Source organism: Dreissena polymorpha, chromosome 11 (assembly GCF_020536995.1).
Source record: "Dreissena polymorpha isolate Duluth1 chromosome 11, UMN_Dpol_1.0, whole genome shotgun sequence".
Taxonomy (NCBI): Eukaryota; Metazoa; Mollusca; class Bivalvia; order Myida; family Dreissenidae; genus Dreissena; species Dreissena polymorpha.
In genome coordinates, this window is record NC_068365.1 from 12584526 (window position 1) to 12612006 (window position 27481).

Genomic DNA, 27481 nt, shown 5'->3' on the forward strand with positions numbered 1-27481 from the left:
TTGAAGCATATCTGAGATATATACCTGAAAAGTTACACCATACAAACACAACAAAGCATAAAACTCTTAGGTATTTACAAAAGTGTAGGGTTAAGGCTATTGTGCAACACAATTCTCCTCATATATATCAATACACCCATTAAGTTTCATGATGAAATCTTCTCTCGTACCTGAGACATAGCCCTGAAATGTTACATCATATAAAAACAACAAAGGAAAATAACTTCAATACAAGAAAGTGTAGGGCATGGTACTTCTACTCTTTAATATCAATATATCCATGAAGTTTCATGTTGAAATCTTGTATGGTATCTGAGATATAGCCCTGAAAAGTTACATCATACAAAAAAACAAAGGGCAATAACTCTTATTTAAGAAGGTGTAGGGTTTTGGTTCATGTACATGGCACTTCTCCTCATTGATATCGATACACCCATGAAGTTTCATATTTATTTCTTATATAGTTTCTGAGATATAGCCATGACAAGTTTGTGATAGACGCATGAATGAACAGACTGATGGACTGACAATGCCAATTCTATATCAATCCACCTTTGGCGGTTGATACAAAACACAATGCCTACTCACACTTTTTAGTGATTCTAAGCATTGAACCTGTACAAATAGCACATACTTATGGTAGAAACGGTCAAATTCCTACTAGAATCAAAGGTAGAGAGAAATGACAGTTGATATGATCTTGATCAATCCCTACACAAGCAATATGGCTGGACTAGGGTTCAAACTCACAAACCTCAGAGTTTGGAATCGAAAGAAAGAGTATAAACAAAGGACTAACCAGGCTGTGGTCTTGTACATGTACACAGTGGGTGAATAGAAATGCATACATGTTATAAAATGCAAACAGAAAATTTCAATCTAATTTCAATCTAAACTAGAAATGGCGCGGCAGAGGCCGACGCCTATCCCCACGCTGCATGTTTGACCCAGGGGCGCCCCATGGTTGGTAATGGGTCCATGCATAGTTTAGATTGACCATATTGTCATAAGAGAATTTCAGTATCAATTAGAATTTAATCGGTGTAGAAATGAAGAAATTATAGTAAAAGACAATTTTTGGTGGGTGTGGCCTATTATGGGTGGGGCGCCCCAGGGTTGGTAAAGGGGCCATACATAGTTGAGATTGACCGGATTGTCATAAGAGATGTTCAGTATCAATTTGAAGTGAATCGGTGTAGAAATGAAGAAATTATAGTAAAAGGCAATTTTGGGTGGTCGTGGCCTATGTGGGCGGGGCGCCCCAGGGTTGGTAATGGTGCCATGCATAGTTGAGATTGACTTTATTGTCATAAGAGAGGTTCAGTATCAATTTGAAGTGAATCGGTGTAGAAATGAAGAAATTATAGTAAAAGGCAATTTTGGGTGCGAGTGGCCTATGTCGGCGGGGTGCCCTAGGGTTGGTAATGGGGCCATGCATATCTGAGATTCAGCGTGGGCAGGGCGCCCCAGGGTTGGTAATGGGGCCATGCATAGCTAAGATTGACCGTATTGTCATATGAGAGGTTCAGTATCAATTTGAAGCGAATCGGTGTAGAAATGAAGAAATTATAGTAAAAGGCAATTTTGGGTGGGCGTGGCCTATGTCGGCCTATGTAGGCGGGGTGCCCTAGGGTTGGTAATGGGGCCATGCATATCTGAGATTCAGCGTATTGTCATAAGAGAGGATCAGTATCAATTTGAAGTGAATCAGTGCAGAAAAGAAGAAGTTAATGTAAAATAACATAAAAAATGAGTGAAAATCTCTGACCCGGCCCCGCCCCAACCCCCATAACTTTTGACCCAGGGGTCAGTTCAAAATTCCGTCACTGTCACCGTCGCACATATGCTCATAGCTACCATGTATGTAAGTTTCAAGGTTCTAGTGCTTATAGTGTAGGAGGAGCAGGTGGCCAGGGCGGACGAACAGACGCACATCAATGCAATATTCTCCGAAAAACGTGGGGATAATAAAATCATAACATTAACACAATATGAACTGTCACTAAGGTCAAATAAATATTTTAACAAAATATGAACTGTCACTAAGGTCATATAAATCTTTAAAACTGCTTTTGATCAAAACTGTTAAAATGACCAGTGTTAGTAAATTGCAAATAATGTCTGAAACAACTCCTTTTGCATAGTTACTGATACTGAATTTATTTGTGCAGTCTGCACATATTTGTGCAGTCCATGTATATAGTATTTAGCAACGCTACTTTCTTTCTTGCTGTATGTGCATTTTATAAAATTTCATGAGGAAATCAGAACTGACCACTGTTGTGTTTGGAGTACGTCTGTATTGCAGAGAGGCAGACTTCATACAGCTGATTGGAGCGTTTCTGAAACATACAAAATAGGCCTTGCTCTGGGAATATGGGGCTTAATGCATGTGCGTCAAGTGTTCTGCACAGGCTTATCAGGGACGACACTTTTGGCTCTTTTGGTATTTTTTGCTTTAAGTGAGTCTCTTCTTAGCAAACATCCACTTGGGGTGGAAAATGTCGTCCCCTGATTAGCCTGTGTGGTCAGGCTTATCTGGGACAACACTTTACCAACATGCATTAAGCCCTGTTTTCCCAGATCGCTCATGATACATTGTTAGCTTGAATAGATGTGTTTTCTAATAGGCTGGATATTGTGATACCGCAAATAACTCGCAGGCTGTTCAGGTTTTATGCTATTAGCTACTCATCAGTACCTTAGGGTTGGAAATAAAATCTTTCAAACCTAAATATTGTAAGAACGGTCTTAAATTTGCTATGATTCTGTAAGGGACTAAAATGGGTCAAAGTGCGTATCTGAATGTTAAAGTTAACAAGAGTTACCTCGTTGAGGAAGCAGAGCTGTCGCTGTACTACCTCTGACAACATCTCCAGGATAAGGGGCACCACATCCTCGTTATTGTGGTAAAGGTCTGTGGAGTAAAGGATGAACATCAGCCTTGCAGTCCACAAAGGCTTTTCTTGGACGACACTTTTGGCCTTTACTGAATTTTCACTATGAAGGGACTTTTTGTAAACAAAATCTCAGAATAGTAGAAATTGTTGTGTCTGATTGGCCAATGCAGATTGCACAGGCTAATCTGGGACGCCACTTTACAGATGTGCATTAAGTCCAGAGAGAATCTCATATAAGGAACTCTTCAAAGGTATAACACATTAGAATACAACATTAATAAAGGGAAAGATATAGAGGCAACTGTTGTGCTTCTTCTGCCTGTATGGTGGCATAAACATTTGAATTGTACATCAATTAAGAATAATACTAATACAAAGCCATTTTTCACCAAAAAATGATGATGAAACCACACAAAGAGACAAGTCTGACAAAAGTTTTTTTTAAAAGACATGTCAGACATACAATTACTTAAGCCTTCTAATCATATTTATAATCAAACATAGTCACAATGTCAATTACAGAATACCACTGAAGTGGCCTGCCTTGCATATGCTCATTTTTACAGCAGATATTACCTTTTCATCACTGCACATTATTATTAGTTGTCTGACAGATCCAACTCAATTGAAACATGTTTAGTCTAACCAATGTTTTTTTACACAAGTCATAGTTTGACTTTTAGGTTTAATCTGGGTGTCTAAAAAAATTATGAAGGCTGTTTTCCCCAATCCAGTAATTCAAAGTATTAACCATTAGTAAATGATATCCATGGTTAATTTTCTTTCAAAGAATTAAACATTACTTAATGAAGTTAATGAAGAAACATGATAAATTTGATTTCAAAGCATTTACAAAGTATTAACTTCAAAGCAACAAGATTTAAGCCAGTAAGGAAAGAGACAATTTCCTTCAAGCTTAAACTATAATTTATTTTACCATAGGTTACAATTCTAAATAACCGCGTCTAAATGTCCAACCCTTGAAAGCAGTTGTGGTCCATGTGTGCCCTTACCCAGCAAGCTGACACTGTGTAGCATCAAGGGCAGCAAGAAGTCAAAGATCTTGTCAATGTTGGTGACCCTTGACCCCTTGGCGACCCCGCACAGGCTCTCTAGGAGCTTGATTATCTCCTCCTTGGTCTCTGGGGACTGGCAGCTCTTTGTGAAGTGAGGAACCCTTATGTGCAGGTAGAACCTGTCCTCAAGACGCTTCAGTACCTAGGAGAGATAGGCATTAATTAGAGTTAACTTGAGAATATTTGAGCACAGTCCTCACTGACTAATCTTGGACGACACATTTTTGGTTTTATTGTTTAAGTAAGTCTCTGCTTTACGAAAATCTAGTCTAAGTAGAAAGGGTCATAGAAAAAGTATAATCTGTAGAAAAATTGGGCTTAGTTCATTGTCTTTAAGTTTTGTCAAAGGTACCCCTGTGCAGTCCTCATAGGCTAATATAAGATAAAACTTTCTGCTTTAATGGCATTTTTTGTTTAAAGTCAGTCTCTTCTTAAAGACAATCCAGTCTAAGCAGAAAGTGTTGTCCCTAATAAGCCTGTGCAGATTGCACAGGACAATCTAGGATTGCACAGGACAATCTAGGAGGATACTTTACCCACAGGCTTTAAGCTCAGTATACACACTCGTCACTCGCTACTCATATTTTTTCTGTATAAGCATTCACAATAACCTATATGCTTGAAATGATGTTTGTAATTGAAGTATTATTTAACCATTTTTCTTTGCAACAAGCTAATAAAAAATCGTTACTTCATGTATAACTTAAACAGGAGAATACTGAACCGTCGGTACCTACCAGCTGCCAGTACTCTGCAGCATTGTTCTCAGCTATACCGGTTCCTGCCAGGACAAGGGCCTTGTACACGAGGCGCAGTGCAGACGCCGGCAGCAGGCAGAACGGGGACCGGTTGTCAGCCACTTGCCTAACCAGTTCCTGCATAGTCGGGCACTTCATGATAAATACAGCTCTGAAATAGTGGGGCAATTTATGATGGATACAGCTCTGAAATAGTGGGGCAATTTATGATAAATAAAGCTCTGAAATAGCGGGTCATTCCATGAAAAATACAGCTCTGAAATAGCGGGGAACTTCATGATAAATACAGCTCTGAAATAGTAGGGAACTTTATGATAAATACAGATCTGAAATAGCAGGGCACTCCGTGATAAATACAGCTCTGAAAAAGTGGGGAATTCCATGATAAATACACTTCCCACATACTCGGGCACTTCATGATAAATACAGATATGAAATAGTGGGGCACTCCATTATAAACACAGATCTGAAATAGTGGGGCACTTTATAATAAATACAGCTCTGAAATAGTGGGGTACTTTATGATAAATACAGCTCTTACATGTATATAGTGGGACACTATGAAAAATACAGCTCTGACATGTATATGCTGGGGGCACTTTATGACATATACATTGCTGATATGTAAATAGTGGGGAACTTCATGATAAACTCATCTCTGAAATGTATGTAAAAAAGGCTGCCATGGGGTAGTGCATATGGTTTCTGTCTAGCGACCGGGAAGTCACGGGTGCAATACCCAGTGTAGAAGAATTGTTTAGACCCCCCAGTCACCAAGTACTGGTCCGACCCAGGAAACTGACTTGAAAGTCTTGCAATAAGATTTGGCTTTCAATGCAATCAAAATAGATTTAAACTAAATGTATGTACATCACAGGCTTAGTTTGATCATTATAAACTGAATGAAATCTAAAAAGCACTGGTAGTAAATAGGACGAAAACATAAACACAGGTCCACAAGGTTGCAAACAAATTGTCCACAAGTTTTCATAACACATTTTTTTCCACATATTATTCAACACCTCCCCAGTAATTATAAAAGGATCTATTTCTGTTAACCTAAAATGACAAACATTGCAAATTTCTATTTGGAATAACACAAACAAAATCAGCATTCAATTGTAATTGTTTCAAATATACAAAAATTAGATGACTGCGGCAAGTTGGTTAAAACAGATTTCTTTTAGCTTGATTGCATGAAAAGCCTTATTGAAACACAATAGATTTTCAAGTTAGAGCAAGTACTTAGTGTCTTTGGGGGAAATTTAAAGAACACTCACACAGTGGGTATCAAACCCGTGACCTCCCTGTCACAAGGCAAACACAATATCCACTATGCGATGGCGACCTGTGGCATGCTCCCTGTCACGAGGCAAACACAATATCCACTATGCGATGGCGACCTGTGGCATGCTCCCTGTCACAAGGCAAACACAATATCCACTATGCGATGGCGACCTGTGGCATGCTCCCTGTCACGAGGCAAACACAATATCCACTATGCGATGGCGACCTGTGGCATGCTCCCTGTCACAAGGCAAACACAATATCCACTATGCGATGGTGACCTGTGGCATGCTCCCTGTCACTAGGCAAACACAATATCCACTATGCGATGGCGACCTGTGGCATGCTCCCTGTCACTAGGCAAACACAATATCCACTATGCGATGGTGATCTGTGGCATGCTCCCTGTCACTAGGCAAACACAATATCCACTATGCGATGGCGACCTGTGGCATGCTCCCTGTCACTAGGCAAACACAATATCCACTATGTGATGGCAACCTGTGGCATGCTCCCTGTCACTAGGCAAACACAATATCCACTATGCGATGGCGACCTGTGGCATGCTCCCTGTCACTAGGCAAACACAATATCCACTATGCGATGGCGACCTGTGGCATGCTCCCTGTCACTAGGCAAACACAATATCCTCTATGCGATGGCGACCTGTGGCATGCTCCCTGTCACTAGGCAAACACAATATCCACTATGCGATGGCGACCTGTGGCATGCTCCCTGACACGAGGCAAACACAATATCCACTATGCGATGGCGACCTGTGGCATGCTCCCTGTCACGAGGCAAACACAATATCCACTATGCGATGGCGACCTGTGGCATGCTCCCTGTCACTAGGCAAACACAATATCCACTATGCGATGGCGACCTGTGGCATGCTCCCTGTCACTAGGCAAACACAATATCCACTATGCGATGGCGACCTGTGGCATGCTCCCTGTCACTAGGCAAGCACAATATCCACTATGCGATGGCGACCTGTGGCATGATGATTTAGGACATTTTTAAGATTAATAGACCTTGTAAATAGCATGACAAGGCACGTGCATACCTGGTCCTGTTGTCGACCATGGTGACCAGGAGCTGCAGGATGTCCTGTAATGTCTTCTCCTCAGCGTTCCACGCCGCCAGGTACACCAGGATCTTGTCCAGCAGGAACTGAACGCTCCACTGGGCGCCGTCTGTGTCACGCCCAAAACCCGCACATATCGCTTTACTCATCTTTGTAATGATATTAAAATATGTCTTTTAATATCACCTCAAACATTTTATGATAATTCATATGAATAAAAAAAAAATTATTTACAAGTATCAAGACTATTTTTTTATTTTGTTTTGCTTATCTTTTATATAGAGGACAAGTTGAATAAAAATTTAATCTAAGAATTTGCAAGCAAAGTCACTTGATCATTTATACAAGATTTTATGAATAAAGCTAAAGAGTAAATTAAACACATTTCTTTTCCCCAAATACTACTGCTTTTTGACAAAATATTCCAAAAGTTTGAAAACAATTATTCTAAATGTTTATTTAACTTTTTGATTTCTTTTTCACAATTAGTACAAGGTCTCAACTATTATGTTTTAAAATTAATTACATACAACAGGACGATTTATATATTTATTATACAGACTCCCCCACAACTTACTACTGACCCATGAAACATTTTCCTAAGACCCAGATGGAAGGGTATAAAGGCAGATGGGCTTGATGGTGCTGGGCTCCCCATTCAGATTGTGCAACTTCACTACCCAGCCTGGCCACATAATGTTTTTTGCTGCCTTGTCATGACAATTTCATTAGCCATATCCCCATCATTCTGAGTCAAAAGTTGTAGTGGAATGTTACTGGTTTGAGCAAGTTCACTTACTACAGGCATATGACAATCACCAGAGTGAATTGGTAGTTCAATTGACTGCGGTCTCATAACTGGTTATATAATACTTTTTATCATAGCAAAAAATCCAAACAAACACTCATGGAAAGATATTAAGGCCATACTTGGTTATAGAAGTTCTCATCTGGCAGCAGGTATGACCTTGACCATCGCCGTAGCAACCACATGACGGAGCTGGTCACCTGGGGCGACATTGTGTCCACCATCTTGGCTGTCACAGACTGCTTGTGCACCTCACACAGTCTAAACACGGCCGATATCAACCTGCCAGACACAATGGAGGGATGTTCATAAAATACTGGTCTCATGTTCCTTAACATTCTTAACCCTTTGCATGCTGGGAAATTTGTCATCTGCTAAAATGTCGTCTGCTGAATTTCTAAAATCATCATTTTCTTCACTTTTTTTCAAAGAATACTATCAGAATAGCAAACAGTTTGGATCCTGATGAGACGCCACGTTCTGTGGCGTCTCATCTGGATCCAAACTGTTTGCAAAGCCTTCAAAATCAGGTTCCAGCGCTCAAAGGGTTAAACAGATGTATTAGATATGAGGAGCACTAATAGTGCCTTGCTATGTGAGCTACCTTTTTTTTAAACAAGTATCATGAACATTCTCAATTTTTGAGCTCAACTCAGAAGATGAGATTTGAGTTTCCTCTCAAATGAGGGAAAATGTTGGTAAGCTCATAAACTATATCAAAATTCAGGTTTGAGAGTTGGACTCAAAATTCAAAAACTCTTTTATGAACACCAACATGAGCATGATGGGCAAACTCATTCAAAAAATTGAGAAAAACTGAATGTTGAGTAAAAAAATTGACTTAATTGTGTACTTGATAGTTGGCCCTATACCTTGGAATGGGGATATCTCATGTTAAATCTCCATTGCGAACGAGCTTTATTAGTTGAGTTACACTTTTTAAACCTGAATTAATTGATATTGCGCTTTTATATTAATTTTAAAATCTGATTTTGACTGAAGAAATAAGAGACTTGAGTCTATTATCCTACAGAAAAGTCATAAATTAGGGGCCAGGTATTAATGCATGTGCCAAGAAAGTGGTCATGAATTGGCTACCTATTTTCACAAGGTGATCTGAGACAAAACTTTTAGAGAATCTTCATAAAAATAGAAAATACCTTAACAGAACACTGTCATCCTGTATTGGGTTGGGTTGCCTCAATTTATCTTTTTTTCATAACAAAAATGTGTACACTTTCAATTAATTATTAAGATAGGTAAAGATAGGCTAAGCTAACCCTGGAAAGGTAGCGCATTCATAAGTAGTTTTACTGCCTGCCATTAAATGACTGAAATAAACTTCATTGCGACCTGTCATTGTGTTCCTGCATCATGAAATGTCTTGAAAGCATCTTTCGTTATATACTAAGTTTAAATGCTATTGTACCTATGCTTTACCAGTAATATTGCCTTCATATTCCAATATTAATGAAATAATAATTATTCTTCTGAAATTAAATGCATGGAACATTTGTTTCCTCTTGCAACAATATTCAATTTTCTTTTTAAATTAACAAGATATGTCTTAAAACAAATTTTCTTAAGTAAAATTCATTTTAATTATTAAATACTTACCTGTTATCTCTAGCTTACCCCTTTCCAAGGGAGTTATTTCATCCGGAAAATATTCAAGCGCTGGGAATCGTCCACCTCTATAAGAATCCAAATCAGGTTAAACATAGTACAATGCAACCTAACAGGAAATCAAGAACCACAACTCATCTTTCCTTTACGCAAACATAAAAAGGCGATGAGCGGGGTGGGAGGTGGGACTTACCGATAACAGGTAAGTATTTAATAATTAAAATGAATTTTACTTAAGAAAATTTGTTTTAATATCATAAATACGTTACCTGTTATCTCTAGCTGATTTTGCAGCTGCGGCGGGAAGGTTCGCATATTTTTTCCCATCACAGCAAAACCCATATAGAGGGTTTACAGCCAGAGATAGTAGAATCAAGTCCTCTTATAATCTTGTTAGTACAGTATAGTACTTAATTCTCGGATGGCACCAGTGTACTTACGCCATAGAAGAAACTACAGTTTGAGCCACTACAAGAGGACCCAACTTATACAAATTGTCTTGTTGGCACTCAAGAGAACGAAGATAAAAAGAGGAGAAGGTGGTCGGATTCCTCCAGAAAGCAGCTTGAAGCACTTCAGATAGTGGGGTCTGATTAATATAAGCCCACGAAGCCGAAAGAGCTCTTAATTCATGCGGTCTTATCTTAAACAGGGATAAATCCCTCGATGAAAGAGAAGAATAAGCTTTCCTTATAGTCGAGGCTATCCAACGAGAAATAGAAGCCGCAGACACATCGCCCCCCCCTTTTAATGGAATGAAAAGTCTCTTGCGAGAACCTCGGATAGACTTTACCTTTTTAAGGTAGAACTTCAAAGCCCTAACCGGGCAAAGGAGTCTATCATCATCTTCATGTCCACAAGTTCTAGATAGACTTGGAACTTTGAAGGGTTTGGAAGCCATAGAGGGGAGTTGATTTTTAGCAAGGAATCCTGACTGACACAACAATGTAACAGAACCATCAGAAGAGTCAAAACGAAGATGACTATCCTCGATAGAAAGAGCATGAATTTCACTTCTCCGTTTGGCTGAAGCCATAGTAAGAAGGAAAACGGTCTTCCATGTTAGGAATTGTAATGAAGCCTGATCAAGAGGTTCATAGGGAGCCTTAATAAGGGAACCAAGCACACAAGCTAAATCCCATTTAGGAGCAAGTGTACGAGATACAGGACGACTAAGTTCCATAGCTCGAACAAGTTCTGAAATAGCTGGATCAGCACAGACTTGTGAAGACTTAGTGAAAGCCAATGTATGCGAAATCATAGATCTGTATCCTTTGATGGAACTAAGAGAAAGTTTCTTATCATCAAAAAGATAAATGAGAAAATCCGCTATTCGTCTAGCAGAGGGATTGAGGGGATTAATTTTCCCTCGAAAACACCAATTGGAGAAGAGTTTCCAACGAGCATCATAGACTGCTCTGGTGGATTTTCTCCTTGCCGAAGCAACGAGGGTTGAAGCCCTGACAGAAAAACATTTCTTCTGCAAAGATTGCCTGATAACGGCCAGACGTGTAAGTGGAACATTTTTGGGTCCGCATGTAGTCTGCCGCTTTGAGACAGAAGATCTGACCTGTGAGGAAGATTCCTGGGATAATCGTACAGGAGACTGAGAAGATCGTTGAACCAAGATCTTCTGGGCCACCAAGGGGCAATCAGGAGTATCCTGCAAGAGCTCACCCTGATTTTCCCCAATATTTGGGGAATTAGAATGGGTGGGGGATAGGCGTAAGCATCCAGTTGGTCCCATGCGAACGAAAGCGCGTCGATTGCCCACGCTGCTGGATCGTAAACTGGACTCACATACAGAGGAAGTCTGTGATTGTGTCTGGTTGCAAATAGATCGACCAGGGGATAACCGAACTTGAAAAAGATCTGGTTGGTCACTTCTTGATGAAGTGTCCACTCCGATGGAAGTAACTGGTGTTTGCGAGACAAACCATCCGCCAGGGCGTTGAGGCGACCTGGTATATATTTTGCCAGCAGATGAATGTTGAGTGTTTTGCAAAGAACAAGTAATTTTCTGGTTTCCAGATACAGGGATTGAGAATGTGTTCCCCCCTGTGCCTGGATGTAAGCCACCACAGATGTGTTGTCTGTTGACACCATCACACAAGAGTCTCGAAGATGTGATTGGAAATGAGATACAGCTAGAAATACTGCTCGCATTTCTAGATTGTTGATATGAAGGTGAGATTCCTGATGAGACCACAACCCTGAAATTATCAGACTGAGAGGTTCCAGGTGAGCACCCCACCCTTCCTTGCTCGCATCCGTTATTAGATATAATGACGGTTGCGGGGGAAGAAGGGGTACTCCTGCCAACAGAGTCTCCTCGTCTAGCCACCACTGAAGATGAGACCTTAAGGAGGGAAGGATTGGAATCTGTGTTAATAGATTGCCTGGAGACCATTTCCAACAAGCTGAGAGATAGTGCTGAAGAGGACGTAGGAAGAGACGTCCCAACTGCACAAAGTCTGCTACTGAGCTCAGGATACCGTTGAGAGAGAGGAATTCTTGAGCTGTTATATGAGATTGGGACAAAACCCAGTTGACTTTCATCAGAAGGTCTGATATACGTTGAATAGACACTCTGACCCGATTGATGTGGGTCAAGAAATTCATTCCCACAAACGTAAAGTCCTGTGAAGGAATGAGGTCTGATTTGTCTGCATTGAGAAGGAGCCCTAACGAGAGGAGCTCCTTCCAAGAGAATTCTAGGTTGTACAGAAGCAATTGACGATCGAGCTGGTGTAAGAGCCAGTCGTCGAAATACTGAAGAAGAATAATCCCGTGAACTCTGAGGTGTGATCCGACTGCCGACATTAGTTTGGTAAAAACTCGTGGGGCTGTCGCCAACCCGAAAGGCATAGACCGGAACTGGTAGACTTGGCCTTGAAAGGCGAATCGCAAGTACTTTCGGTAGTTGGGATGTATAGGAACATGGAAGTAAGCATCTTCCAGATCCAAAGACACCCCCCAGTGCAGGGGTTTGATGGATTCCCGTATGAAAGAAGGAGTCTCCATTTTGAAAGTTGGTTTGAGGAGATACATGTTGAACACTTTTAAATCTATTACTGGTCTCCAGGAACCATTTTTCTTTTGAACAAGAAAAAGACGACTGTAAAATCCTGGAGAATAAGGATCTTGAACCCTTTCTACCGCCTGTTTTTCCAAGAGCTCGAGAATGGACTCTGGAATATGTGGATGCCGAGATACCAGCTCTATAGGGACGCGAGAAAGTGGAGGCCTTTTTTCGAATTGAAAAGTCAGGCCTTTTGTCACAAGAGAATGAACCCATGCGTCTGAAGTAATTTGAAGCCATCGATTTGAGAAGTGGAAAAGTCTGGCCCCGACTGGTATTTCCGGCATCGGAGGTTGTGGCGGTAGAAAGGGAAGGGACCTAGGGCTGATAAGCAGGAGGTGCGCCCCTGCCGGTAGAAGGTTTGAAATTCCTCTGTCCCGGCTTGGGTTTGCCCTTTTTCCCAGAATCTTTATTAGAAGACTTGTGTGACAAAGAAGGTCTGTTATAGGAAGACTGCCTATTAGGACCTGACCGTGGATTAAAAGAAGGCTTTTTAGAGAAAAGGTTATTTCTCTTAGCCGTCTTGAATGCTGGAACTGCTGGTGGCCTAGAAGCAGGATGCTTAAAGACCCCTTGGCGTTGTCCAGAGTTGTTTCTAGCTAAAGAAGCATGAAGTTGGTCATCCTTGTCAGCTGTGATTGCTTCTTGTATCCTTCCACCAAAAAGAAACCCTGATGTGAGAGGAGCTGTTCTGAGCGAGTTCATACCAGGTTCCAACAGAAAATCTTTAGGTAAAGAAGTAAGGATAAGATCTCTACGAATCCTTAGCATCTCGGACATTGAAGAAGCAGAAGTGTGAGATAAGGCCAGTGTGGTCCGTGAGAGATGAATTAACAAATCACGGAGTTCCTCCGGAACAGATTCCGACCAATCACACACCATTTGTAAAATTGTCGCTAGCATGAAGTCAATTTGGTTAGTCAAACCTAATGATCTACGTTCCCTCATTTCCCAAGTTTCCAACATTGAAAACGGAACAGAAACTGAATTGGAACCACTTGGCATTACAAGAGATAGCTTGCTTATGTCCGGATCTGGAACCGGAAGTTTTGAAAAATCCAACCCAGAGGTTGCATGTGGTACAGGAGGTTTGTAACTTTTACTACCTTCCTGGTGTTTTGGATCAGCTAGTTCCTTAGGAATTTTCCATGTTTCTCCTCGTTTTGGAATAGTCTTATTAGCTGATTCCAATGATTGAAGAACAGATAGAACAGTAGAACCAATGGGAAGTCGTGGGTCAGGACGAGCCGTCGACTTAATAACCCTGTTGGGATCAAATGTACGAAAAAGTTGTTCTGTCACAGAAATCGTCGCATTTGAAGACAGTTCAGCAGGTCTTGGACAGTAATCTTCACCAAGAGTACGAAACATCAGTTCATAGATCTGACCAATCGGAGCTAAATATTGATCCGTCTCAACATTAGATTCTGCATCTGAATCAGCCTCACTCTCTACAACACCAGCGGTTTGTATAGAATCAGCAGGAACAGAAGTGAGAATATCTTGTACCGGATTGTAATTGTCTGGTAACAGCGAATGATCATCCCCGACGTCAGTAAACTGATAATGTAAACCGGAAGAAGGTAAATTATCAGCATTGACCGGTACAAAATGTCCCGCCGAATTCTGTATCCATAGTGTATCAGGATTCGACAGGGTAGCTGTAGGGGGTACACGACTAGATACTGTAGATGATACCCGTGGTGTTGACACTGACGCCGTAGTAGTGAGGTGAGCTCCTGAAGATGCAATACGTGTGGCAGTCAACGTTGGAACCGACACATTTGGCATGGAAACATGCGATTCCATAACGGAACACGATGGTGAACGACTATACGTATGGTAAGTCCGATGCTGTCTACGTGAACGTTGCCGACGTCCTCGTTTCCTGCAATGTCGAGATCTGGATCGGCTGCGCTGTCGAGATGTGGATCGGCTGCGATGTGATCGAGATTTTTTGGAATACCGTCTCCGTGAGTGACGACGTGATCGCTTATGAGCGCCGCGACGATGATAACTGCTCGACGAAGAAGAGCGTGTCCGATGTCCACTCCTTGATGAAGACGATGTATTTGACGACGAATCGGATGTAGAAGAATACGCCGATGATGAAGACCGAGTTCTTCTTGACCGGCGATTGGTGTTATCGGTGGCAGGCCCAACTGATGACTGTTGACCGGTGACCGGACCGGACCGGACCGGTGACCGGACCGGACCGGTGACCGGACCGGTGATCAATGACCGGACCGGACCGGTGACCGGACCGGACCGGTGACCGGACCGGTGACCGGACCGGACCGGTGACCGGACCGGACCGGACCGGTGACCGGACCGGACCGGTGACCGGACCGGTGACATGACCGGACCGGACCGGACCGGTGACATGACCGGTGACCGGACCGGACCGGACCGGTGACCGGCCGGTCATATTATGACCGGTTACGTCACCGGACAAAGACCGTAGAATGGCGGCTGCCATGTGGTCTGACATTGATCCAGTCGTTCCATGATCAATGTCGCCGGTATGCATGGTGTGAGTCATAAGATCTGATGACGATCGACTGACAACAACACCATCTTGCCCGGTACTCGGTGACTGACAAAACCGCTGGTCATCCTTGACCAGTGGAGTCACCGGGTAATCAACGTCGGATGGAGGTTCGTTGCGTTTGCGGCTGATCGACGTCCTCCGGCGACCTGCTTTTGTCCATACGTCGTAAGCCCACAAATCGCAAACCGCACATTTGTTATTAAATGTGCAACCGGTACATGCCAAGCAAGTATCGTGGGAATCCCACCTTGCTTTGATATGACCACAAGAACCTCTATCCTGTAAGTTCATTCTGAAATAAAAGAAACAGAAAGAACCTACAAAAAAACAAATTAATGATTATAAATTCAAATAAAAAGTTAAACCACAAAATGTAAACACAAAGAACGCTGTCCAATTGACCTCAATTACTTATTGGGGAATAGGCACGAATTCCTCGTGGTTCACGTGCTCATGACGTCATGTACATGAGCGACGATACAAACAAAGAAACCCAGCAAAAGCAGAAATATGACAATTACTGCAACAAAAAGTATAGAAATATAAACCGAATGATACAAATAAAAGATAAATAAACTTTATCCTTTTAAACTCCGCCAAAAACACAGTGAAAAGAACACATAAGTCCTGAGCCTAAAATAGGCGTGCACATGGTTTTATCCGGAAAGGAAAGATGAGTTGTGGTTCTTGATTTCCTGTTAGGTTGCATTGTACTATGTTTAACCTGATTTGGATTCTTATAGAGGTGGACGATTCCCAGCGCTTGAATATTTTCCGGATGAAATAACTCCCTTGGAAAGGGGTAAGCTAGAGATAACAGGTAACGTATTTATGATATTAAAAGGTATTTTGGTGTACATAACATTTTCAAAGCATTTTGCATGGGGAAAAAAAGGGAAAAAAGTTGCATAGAACAGAAATTTTGCTATTTTTCAAATCTTCATACTTCATTTAATAGCAAAAACCTGTATTTCAAAAGTGAAATTCAAGCTCTTTTTGCTGAATAATATTATAAAATTAATTAATTAAATTGTCATTAATTAGATGAATTCATATTGGCTTTGTTATTGAGCTGAAGACAGCAGAAGTATTGTCCTGAGGCCGCAGAGCTGTCTTCAGCTCAATAACAAAGCCAATATTAATTCAACTAAATAATAACATTATAATATGAACCTCACTGTTGGCACATGGGGTTTAATGCATGTGCATAAAGTGTTGTCCCAGATTGGCAGTCGGCACAGGCTAATCAGGGACGACACTTTCCGCTTTTATGGTATTTTTAGTTTCAAGGAAGTCCCTCCTTGCCAAAAATCAAGTTTAGGCGGAAAGTGTCGTCCCTGATTAGCCTGTGCGGACTGCACAGGCTAATCTGGGACGACACTTTATGCACATGCATTAAGCCCAATTTTCTCAGAACAAGACACATATGTAAAAAAATATAAATAATAATTATTCTGTCCACCTGATGGCATGGTCTGTGTGTGTAGAGGCCCCAGGGATGGTGTCGATGTTGTTGGTGGGGGAGGCGAGCACCTTGAGGGTGGTGTTGAGATCTATCTCGGTGGACTGCTGGATGGAGTAGCGCATAATCTCCCCGGGAATCATAGGGGTCTCACCCTGCGCCTCCTCCGTCAACACATGGGCTGCAAGAAATAACATACCACGTCTTCATTATATCTTTTATTTACCCTTTACAGCTTATAAACGCATTTTTACTTGTTTAAAGTCCCTTAGAAATTCAAATTAAATTAAAGCCTTTCTTAAAAGATTCAAGGTTTCAAGCCTTCAATTCCAACCCTTAAATATTCATGAGCAGCAAACATCATGAAATCTGGTTTTTGCCGGTTGCATGTAGCCATATTCACTTTGCTTTTGAGCTGGAAAGGGTTAAAACCATTTCATTTGAGCTCAGTTGCATCCAAACAAAGCCTTAGTAGTAACTTTATATAAATTGAAATTCTAAGACATTTTAATAAAGACACCACAACAAAAACATTAAATCAAAGATTTGTCATAAACATGACTTATACCCTAGAACTGCTTCTCAGCTTAGTTCAAGGGCAAATAACTCAATAATGAATGTTTCACTTAAAATGAAGTGTGTAACTGACACACCAACCAATGAAAATAATGATTCCCATATACTATCTCAATGCAAATTATACTAACTTCAGTTTGTCATATTTAAACAAGACTATTGCCAAGCAATATAGTCCCCTACCGGCTACACCACTGTCAAAAATTCCACCATTGTCAGAATTTTTGTTGTCGCCATAGCAACCAGAATTGTTGACGTAGGAACAAAATGAAATAACATGCATAATGTCCATGTTGCCATCTATCCATGTTTCAAGTTTCATGGAAAAATATTAAGAACTTTTAAAGTTATCGTAGGATCCAGAAAACCCCCATTTTCAGCAGTAATTCTAGTCTATTTGTTGCCAAAGCAACCAATATTTTTGACGTAGGAACAAAATGAAATGACGTGCATAATGTCCCTATTGCCATCTATCCATGTTTCAAGTTTCATGAAAAAATATGAAGAACTTTTAAAGTTATCGCAGGATCCAGAAAAGTGTGACTGACTGACTGACAGACTGACGGACTGACAGACAAAGCGCAAACCATAAGTCCCCTCCGCTGAAACCGGTAGGGGACAAAAAAGATATAACTGAACTGTCTGTGTTTTCAACAAGGAGGAAGTACAGCTAAAATATGCATGATACCCTAGGACATTCCATAGATTCATGACATAATAAGATAATGTCACTTTAATGATTCTGCTTTCTATACTTCTCCTTTTGAGCAGCACTCTCAACTTTAGAGAAACTGTAACTTTCTTTACTGTGTGGAGTCATTTTGTAAAGGCAGGCTGGGATGAAAACCATGGAATAGCATTATGGGAAAATTGGGCTAAATGCATGTCCATAAAGTGTTATCCAAGATTTGCCTGTGCTGAACGTAATTTGTGCATTAATGGTATTTTTTGTTTTAAGAAAGTTTCTTTTAACTGACAATGCAAATTGGACAGAACACTAGGCACACGCATTAAAGGGATCTTTTCACGGTTTGGTAAATTGACAAAATTGAAAAAAGTTGTTTCAGATTCGCAAATTTTCGGTTTAGCTATGATGTTTGTGAGGAAACAGTATTACTGAACATTTGCCATGGTCCAATATAGCCATTATATGCATCTTTTGACGATTTAAAAACCTAAAAATTATAAAGCGTTGCAACACGAAACGATTGAATAATTTGGAGAGTTCTGTTGTTGTCATTTAAATTTGTGAAACTACGAAGATTGCTTATATAACGTATAAAATTCACACCTTATGTTTGCTTGGCAGGATAGCTCAGTTGGCTAATGCGTTTTTACTTCAGGATTCCGGGGGTCACTGGTTCGAACCCTGCTGCGGGCTACTTTTTTTTTCCTTTTTTAAATTTTATTTTTGATTTTTTACTGGAGCTTTTAAAATTTAATGTTAACATTTATCAATATAAAGCATTTAATGACAAACTTCAAAACATGCCAAAATCTGTGAAAAGGCCCCTTGAGGCTTCGTTTAACCAGAGCAAAAACACAAGTAAGAGCAACCCACCAGTAACCAGTACAAGCCAGTGTATGTCCTCATTGATCATGTTGATGATGGAGTTGTCAAAGCTGCAGTTGAGACTGCCGGTGGCCACTCGCATCTGATGGATCCTCTGTAGCTGCCCATGGAGACGGGTCACACGGTCCTCCAGGGCTCTGGAGAAAGAGAGTTGTAGGACAGTTTGTTAGGACGTTACTCCACTCGAAAGCAAAGTGAAAATGGCTGTATGCAACCAGAATAAAACCAGAACAGCCTTTGAGTAACTCGCAGTCTGGTTATCAGTTACTTTGGAAAAGGAGCCTTTAAAACTCAAATCTAGCCAGAAAGGTCTTTCATAATAATTTTATTTGATTTTGATTTTTCAAGGGACTACAAAGCGTCAATATGCATATCTGAGTGGTTAAGGTTGATTCAGCAAGAAAACCGTATGGTAGAGAGTTGCACCACAGTATGTAATGATGTTTATCTAGCAAGACTGGCTTAACAGTGGATCCTCCCTAATTGGAAGTTAAGGCGAGAAATAAAATTATCTAGGACTATAGAAATCAGGTTGACACATTTATAATCAATACAATCTGAGTTGTTGAATAGTATTTAAGGATTTAGCAAGGTCGCCGTGGTGTAATGGATATGGTGTCCGCCTAGCGACTGGGAGGTCACGGATTCGATCCCCACCGTGGGAGCATTCTTTAGTTCTCCCCCAAAGACACCAAGTACTGGTTCTAGGTCCAGGAAACAGACCTGAGAGCGTTTATATAAGCCATAGGCTTTCGATGCAATCAAGCTAAAACAAATTTTTAAAATAAAATTCATTTTAATTATTAAATACTTACCTGTTATCGTATGCTTATACTTTCCAAGGGGAAATAACTCATCCGGAATTTTAACTGGGAATCCGCCACCTCAATACTGCAACACAGGCCAGGTTAAACATAGTGCAGTGCAACCTAGCCAAAAATCGGTAACCAACCCTCAATATTCTTTCAATATATATACAAAAATATTAATTGAATAGCGGGGTGGGAGGTGGGACTTACCGATAACAGGTAAGTATTTAATAATTAAAATGAATTTTATTTTAAAAATTTGTTTTAATGTCATAAATACTGACCTGTTATCGTATGCTGATTTTGCAGCTGCGGTGGGAAGGTTCGTATATATTTTCCCAACACAGTAGAACCCATAAACAGGGTTATCAGCTAATGATATCAAGTAATCTTCGTTAAAACGGTATTAATTATGACTTCTCGGACAGAGTAATATGTCTATGTCATAAAGAAGACACTACCGTTAGTGAAACCACAACAAGCCCAAACGTATACAAATTGTATTGTTGGCACTTCAGAAAATGAAGATAAAAAGATGACAAGGTGGTCGGATTCCTCCAGTAAACAGCTTAGAGCACGTCAAAAAGTGGGGTGTGATTAATATATGCCCACAAAACAGACAGAGCTCTTAATTCATGCGGTCAGATCCTAAAAAGGAATGAATCCTTAGATAGGATAAGATTAACTTTCCTTAGTCGAGGTCTAACCCCGAGAAATAGAAGCCGCAGACACATCTCCCCCCCCTTTTTTGGGGAAATGAAGAGTTTCTTTGAGAACCTCGAATGGACTTCTGACTAACACTGCTGAGATAGAACTTCAAAGCCCTGATTGCCCAAAGAAGTTTATCCTCATCTTCATGACTACCAGTTTAAGAAAACTTGGAAACTTGAAGGTAGAAGCCATATAGAGGACTTGATATTAAGCAAGGAATCCTGGCTGACACAACAAAGTGAAAACGACAATAGATCCAACTGGAATTGGTCGTATTCAACAGAAAAAGCATGATTTTCACTTCTCTGTATGGTAAAAGCCATAATAAGAAGGAAAACCGTCTTAAAATTATATTGGAACTGTTAATAAGCCTGATGAAAAAGGTTCATAGGGAGCTCATTAAGCATCCCAACATGTTACACAAGTCAAAACCGCTTAAGAAGGTAAAGGAACGAAAAACATAGTGTTGACGTTCCATAGTTTGGATCAGTTCCAAAATAGGTAAGACAGCACAGAGTTGCGATGACTTACACAAAACAAGGTATACGAAAGCATAATCTCTATCCTTTGATGAAGAAAAGAACAAATTTTTTATCATCAAGAAAAAGATGCGAAAAACCTCTATGTATCTAGCAGAGTGATTAAGGTAATAACTATGCTCTCAATTACCCAGTAAAAAAAAATGAATTTCCATAGAACCTTTATACAGTTCTGATGGAATTATCCTTGCACAAGTAACAAGGATTGAAACTCTAACAGAAAAACGTTCTTCTGTAGAGATAACTAAAAGTTATTAATGGCCAGACATGTAGTGGCACATGTTTGGATCAGTAAAAATATGTCTCAGTGAGATATGATATTTGACCTGTGAAGAAGTTTCCTGAAAATAATTGTACAGGAGACTTAAAAGGTCGTAGAACCATAATCCCATGGTTCATTAAGTATATTTCATAAAATTATGGCAAAAACTCAGTTATTGCAAAAACTCACCAAGAAGGCAAGATATTCCAGTTTATGTCAATGGAAGAATGTATAACAATCGCACACCCTGCTGGATCGATTTCTGTGAACTGCATTATTGACGTTGTTCAGCATACCGGTATACACTGCGATATACGATCGCATAACGCTAATAACTAGCGTTTGATGATAAACAACATTCTTTGATATATACTCAAACCCGGTTGAGTCGCGGGTCGTCTTGACTCGCGGTATTTCATTAGCGCCCTCTGGATTGTGTTTGTAAACAAACCTGCGTGACCTACTTTTTAAATCTGACAGAAAACATCTTTTGCTGCCAGTATGAATAAATTTTTGGTAAGTAACTACCCAAAAACGATTTAAAACATCATTTTAAACCAAAATTATGTAAAAATCCATATTAAAATGAAATTTCCCTTTCAACTTTTTCACTTTTTAAGTTCGTCTGCTTGCGGTTGCTTAGGTCAGACACTACCAATATTATTCTCTCTGTGAAGGGGTTACACACCACCGTTTTTAAAAATTATTTCGATAGGTCAGGCTCTATAAACACTTCGTTGATTTTGAGTCATATTGATCTCTTGAAAGTGACACAGATGACGTATGCTGTGTGTGTAAGAAAAGTAGTCCACCTGCATTGAGAAAGGATGTTTCGGTTGTTTTTGTGAAATGGGGTGAATGTAGTGTGTGTGCACATTTGGTACATCTGAGTCTCTGCACTGATGTACGTTTTTTGAGGCGAGATAGTTTCTTCAGGTGTCCCCATTGCGCAGAAGAATGAATGAACCTGAACAGTTATTTGAATATTTAGAATTAAAATTAGACACTGCTTGAACATAACTGTGATATTTATTTTATTTGATATCTTAAATTCCATATATTCTAATTTTTATATACGTTATTGATTGTTGCTTTGAATGGTATGAAAGATATTTATGTTTATTCATGTTAAATTTAATATTAGTGTCGTTTAACGTATTTACCGCGAGTCAACCGTGAGGGAAAATAAACAACAATGGCGGACAGTGGTGTTGTTTTTGTTGATACCAGAGTTAAAATTGAAGGATTTTCATCATAAAAAGGCTATTTTCCAATGAAGTTAAGTCAGATATGTTTGTCTTATAAATTATTTATCTGATATTTGAAGATGGTTTCTAGACGCAAATGAATATTCCTTAAGTACCGCGACTCACCCGGGTTGCAGGCTACTATGTACACCATGCAACTAGTGTTTTATCCAGGCCGTTTTAGCGTGGCGCGGCGCCACGCCGCTTTTTTGAAGCGCCTCGCTGCCCCTTTCAAAACAAATCAGCGCCACGCTGCCCTTTTCAAAGGCCGCCGCCCTGTTTTCCGCCGTGCGTTACCTTATTGATAACATCTTAATTGCCTCTTAACCAAGCTTCTAAGCCGACTATTATCAGCGAAGATTCGCGCGGTTGTAAATACGTCATGCGTGAATAACCATGTGTCAATATCAATCGATAATTTCAGTGGCTTTGTAACACTAATCGGTCCGGATACAATCGTGCACAGTTACTTAGGAGACTTGATGAAAACCTCGATGTTATTCACGTGGAAATTGTGCATTTCATGCATAATTCATATATATCAAAACATTTATTTTTACGCGTAATTAAATTTAAAAAAAACACCAGTTGTATCTGTAAAATATTGATTGGATTTCAATTTAATGCAAAACAGTTTTAAGTTAATAAAAATTAATTTACAGGGCTTACACTAAGCGGCGTACGGCCGTATATTACGCCCGATAATTGTTTTCATACGCCGATTACAAAACCCCATGACGTCCACTGTACTTCCTGAAAATTGGCCATCCGCAGAAAATAGCAACCCGTGACATATTAAAGCTGTCGATTAAAATAACGCTCCGCCTCCTATCCAATACAATTGGCGCAGGCTCATTTTAAAGCTGTCGATTAAAATAAAGCTCCGCCTCCTATCCAATTGGCGCAGGCTCACAGTAGATGTGTGTTGATGAATTGTAGCAGACGACAATCTTAACACGTTTGCTGTTCACGGTTAGGCAGACCGCGCTTAATTGGAGCACGTGCTTGTTATTGTCATGATGTTTTGATTACAATAACGTGTGAATGTCGGCAAAGAAGTTGATCCCCCGTCTTGGACCCTGTTTAGCCAAAAGTTGTTTATTGTTGTAACAGTAGTAGGCCTGCACCATTGGTTCAATTAAGAACATTATGATCCGTTTGTAACTTGTCAAAATATGTTAATTGGCAAACACAGATATGAATTTTACAAAAATATTGAACTTGTACCACTTATCATTCGTGTTTAGAATGTCGCAACGTCCGATTTTGGCATTCCACTTTCGACGAAACGTAAATTAGAAATTGATGCAAATTGCTTTGTAAGCAAAACATGTTTATATCGGAGACCAATTAACGTGTATTGAATTAATTGACAATGAACAAAAGACAGTACGGCGCCGTTCCTAGTTACACTTTTTGCGAAATAAAATGTACACAATACAACACGTGGTCATGAAAACAATGTCATTACGCAGAACTTTCTGACTATTTAACAAAGTGTTAGTGTTTGTGAATCTCCATTTAAGATGCATATAAAGGACTTGTTTGTGCAATGTGTGTAACGTTTTAAATATAAATAATTGTTTAAGAGGGTAACTCATTTAACAGTATTCTAAGACTTCTTTGAAAAGCTATAGTTTGTATAAGATATATATCCTATGGTGTTTAATCTTGCTTTTTGTTACTACATGAAAATATAAAACACATAATAAAATATACATTCTGGATTTTGTTGGTTTAATTATTCAACAATAAATCTCAAAACAAATTTTTCAAATAAAATTCATTTTAATTATTAAATACTTACCTGTTATCGTATGCTTATACTTTCCAAGGGGAAATAACTCATCCGGAATTTTAACTGGGAATCCGCCACCTCAATACCGTAATACAGGCCAGGTTAAACATAGTGCAATGCAACCTAGCCAAAAATCGGTAACCAACCCTCAATATTCTTTCAATATATATACAAAAATATTAATCGAATAGCGGGGTGGGAGGTGGGACTTACCGATAACAGGTAAGTATTTAATAATTAAAATGAATTTTATTTAAAAAATTTGTTTTAATGTCATAAATACTGACCTGTTATCGTATGCTGATTTTGCAGCTGCGGTGGGAAGGTTCGTATATATTTTCCCAACACAGTAGAACCCATAAACAGGGTTATCAGCTAATGATATCAAGTAATCTTCGTTAAAACGGTATTAATTATGACTTCTCGGACAGAGTAATATGTCTATGTCGTAAAGAAGACACTACCGTTAGTGAAACCACAACAAGCCCAAACGTATACAAATTGTATTGTTGGCACTTCAGAAAACGAAGATAAAAAGATGACAAGGTGGTCGGATTCCTCCAGTAAACAGCTTAGAGCACGTCAAAAAGTGGGGTGTGATTAATATATGCCCACAAAACAGACAGAGCTCTTATTTCATGCGGTCAGATCCTAAAAAGGAATGAATCCTTAGATAGGATAAGATTAACTTTCCTCAGTCGAGGTCTAACCCCGAGAAATAGAAGCCGCAGACACATCTCCCCCCCCCTTTTTTGGGGAAATGAAGAGTGTCTTTGAGAACCTCGAATGAACTTCTGACTAACACTGCTGAGATAGAACTTCAAAGCCCTGATTGCCCAAAGAAGTTTATCCTCATCTTCATGACTACCAGTTTAAGAAAACTTGGAAACTTGAAGGTAGAAGCCATATAGAGGACTTGATATTAAGCAAGGAATCCTGGCTGACACAACAAAGTGAAAACGACAATAGATCCAACTGGAATTGGTCGTATTCGACAGAAAAAGCATGAATTTCACTTCTCCGTATGGTAAAAGCCATAATAAGAAGGAAAACCGTCTTAAAATTATATTGGAACTGTTAATAAGCCTGATGTAAAAGGTTCATAGGGAGCTCATTAAGCATCCCAACATGTTACACAAGTCAAAACCGCTTAAGAAGGTAAAGGAACGAAAAACATAGTGTTGACGTTCCATAGTTTGGATCAGTTCCAAAATAGGTAAGACAGCACAGAGTTGCGATGACTTACACAAAACAAGGTATACGAAAGCATAATCTCTATCCTTTGATGAAGAAAAGAACAAATTTCTTATCATCAAGAAAAAGATGAGAAAAACCTCTATGTATCTAGCAGAGTGATTAAGGTAATAACTATGCTCTCAATTACCCAGTAAAAAATGAATTTCCATAGAACCTTTATACAGTTCTGATGGAATTATCCTTGCACAAGTAACAAGGATTGAAACTCTAACAGAAAAACGTTCTTCTGTAGAGATAACTAAAAGTTATTAATGGCCAGACATGAAGTGGCACATGTTTGGATCAGTAAAAATATGTCTCAGTGAGATATGATATTTGACCTGTGAAGAAGTTTCCTGAAAATAATTGTACAGGAGACTTAAAAGGTCGTAGAACCATAATCCCATGGTTCATTAAGTATATTTCATGAAATTATGGCAAAAACTCAGTTATTGCAAAAACTCACCAAGAAGGCAAGATATTCCAGTTTATGTCAATGGACGAATGTATAACAATCGCACACCCTGCTGGATCGATTCCTGTGAACTGCATTGTTGACGTTGTTCAGCATACCGGTATACACTGCGATATACGATCGCATAACGCTAATAACTAGCGTTTGATGATAAATAACATTCTTTGATATACTATGTACACCATGCAACTCGTCTGCAACTTCACTGCCGCGCATGCGCAATTACATTATTGAACCCAACGGAAAAATAATTCGAAAGAAAGAACTGCAGGACAAAAGGTCCAACAGGGCGTTGAGACGAACTGGTATGAGAAGACGATAGAGAAAATGTGTTGTTCTTGCAAAGAACGAATAAGTTCCTGATTTCCAGTTACAAGGAGTGATAATATGATCACCTCCGTGTCTGTAAGTAAACCACGACCGATGTGTGATAGTTGAAACCATCACAAAGGAATCGTGAAAATGTGTTGTAAATGAAAAACAGCTAAAAAGAATTTTCGCTTTTCAAGATGTAGATGTGCAGGTGATATTCGTTAGGATACCACATAATTGAGAAAATCAAGATACGTTGTTCTTTGTGATCGTCCATAACCTTATCTGCTCACATCTGTATAAGATGTAAGGAAGGTTGTGGTAGAATAAACTATATTCTTGCCAAGATAATCTTCTAGTCTAGACACCACTGAATAGTGGTAAATAAGGACAAAAAGATGGAAATCTGTGTCATTAAATAATCCCGAGATTAATACAATTATCTTAAAAATAAAGCTGAAACGGACGTAAGAAAAGACGTCTCAGCAGAAGGACCGGTGACCGGACCGGTAAATACCGACCGGTGACCGGAACCATTTGTCAAGGATGGGTGGGCAAAGAAACCACGGCAAGCCGAACTTTCCCACTCCAAACACACTTGAAAATTGGTAGAATAGGACAGTGTTTAACACTTATAAGTTTATGACCTATCTACAGAATATAGCCTCTTCTTGAACCAATAACAGGCGCCTTTAAAATCCTGGATAATACAGGTCGCGAAGTCATCGATTTGCGAAGTACGGAAATATGATTGATAGTGGTACCTCCGGAATCGGAGGTGTGATGGCAGAAAAAGGTGAAAACCCTATGGGTAACCTTCAGCGGGTCCACGCTTGCCGGTAGAATGCATGGAAGTCTTAAATTCTGACTTGATTAATCCATTTACTTCAAGACTTCTAACCTGGACGAATTCCGAAAGGAATACGACCAGTTATAGGAAAACGGCCTGTTATGGCCAGAAGTGTAATAGAAGAATAACTTTAAGATGAGGTCCCTCCAGATCCTAGGATCTAAGATCTGAGTTCAATAGGTCCTAAGCCATCTACAAGACTGTAGCCGCTATGCGGTCAATCTGATAGGCAATCCTATGTATCAGAACTCTTGTTGATTCCAGTAGCTTGAAAATATGCACTGCCGTTGGAGCAATAGAAAAGCAGAAGTCGATACAAATGTCGTCTTGCTAATCCTGCTAGCGTCATTAATGTGTCCCAACTGTTCCGTGACACTGACTGCAAAGTCTGTAGCCGACAGGTAAAGGCGGTTAAAACAATTCATCCTTCGGGTCTCGAACATAAATTATTAG

General features: G+C 39.8%; 1 protein-coding gene across 14 annotated transcripts in view; it reads right to left on the reverse strand.

Annotated features, from left to right (window-relative positions):
- Positions 1–27481, reverse strand: part of LOC127850200 (exportin-4-like) — a 76715-nt gene that overhangs the window by 12610 nt on the left and 36624 nt on the right. For all 14 annotated transcript variants that reach the window (XR_008035120.1, XM_052383041.1, XM_052383051.1 and 11 more), the window contains 8 exons: positions 18778–18926; positions 16641–16821; positions 8042–8201; positions 7091–7260; positions 4714–4885; positions 3914–4118; positions 2829–2917; positions 2276–2342 (listed from right to left, as the gene is read on the reverse strand). Coding sequence is in view for 13 of the 14 variants with exons in the window: in XM_052383041.1 (XP_052239001.1) it covers positions 2276–2342; positions 2829–2917; positions 3914–4118; positions 4714–4885; positions 7091–7260; positions 8042–8201; positions 16641–16821; positions 18778–18926 (1193 nt within the window). In the remaining variant the exon portion in view is untranslated. The remainder of the gene's footprint in view (positions 1–2275; positions 2343–2828; positions 2918–3913; positions 4119–4713; positions 4886–7090; positions 7261–8041; positions 8202–16640; positions 16822–18777; positions 18927–27481) is intronic.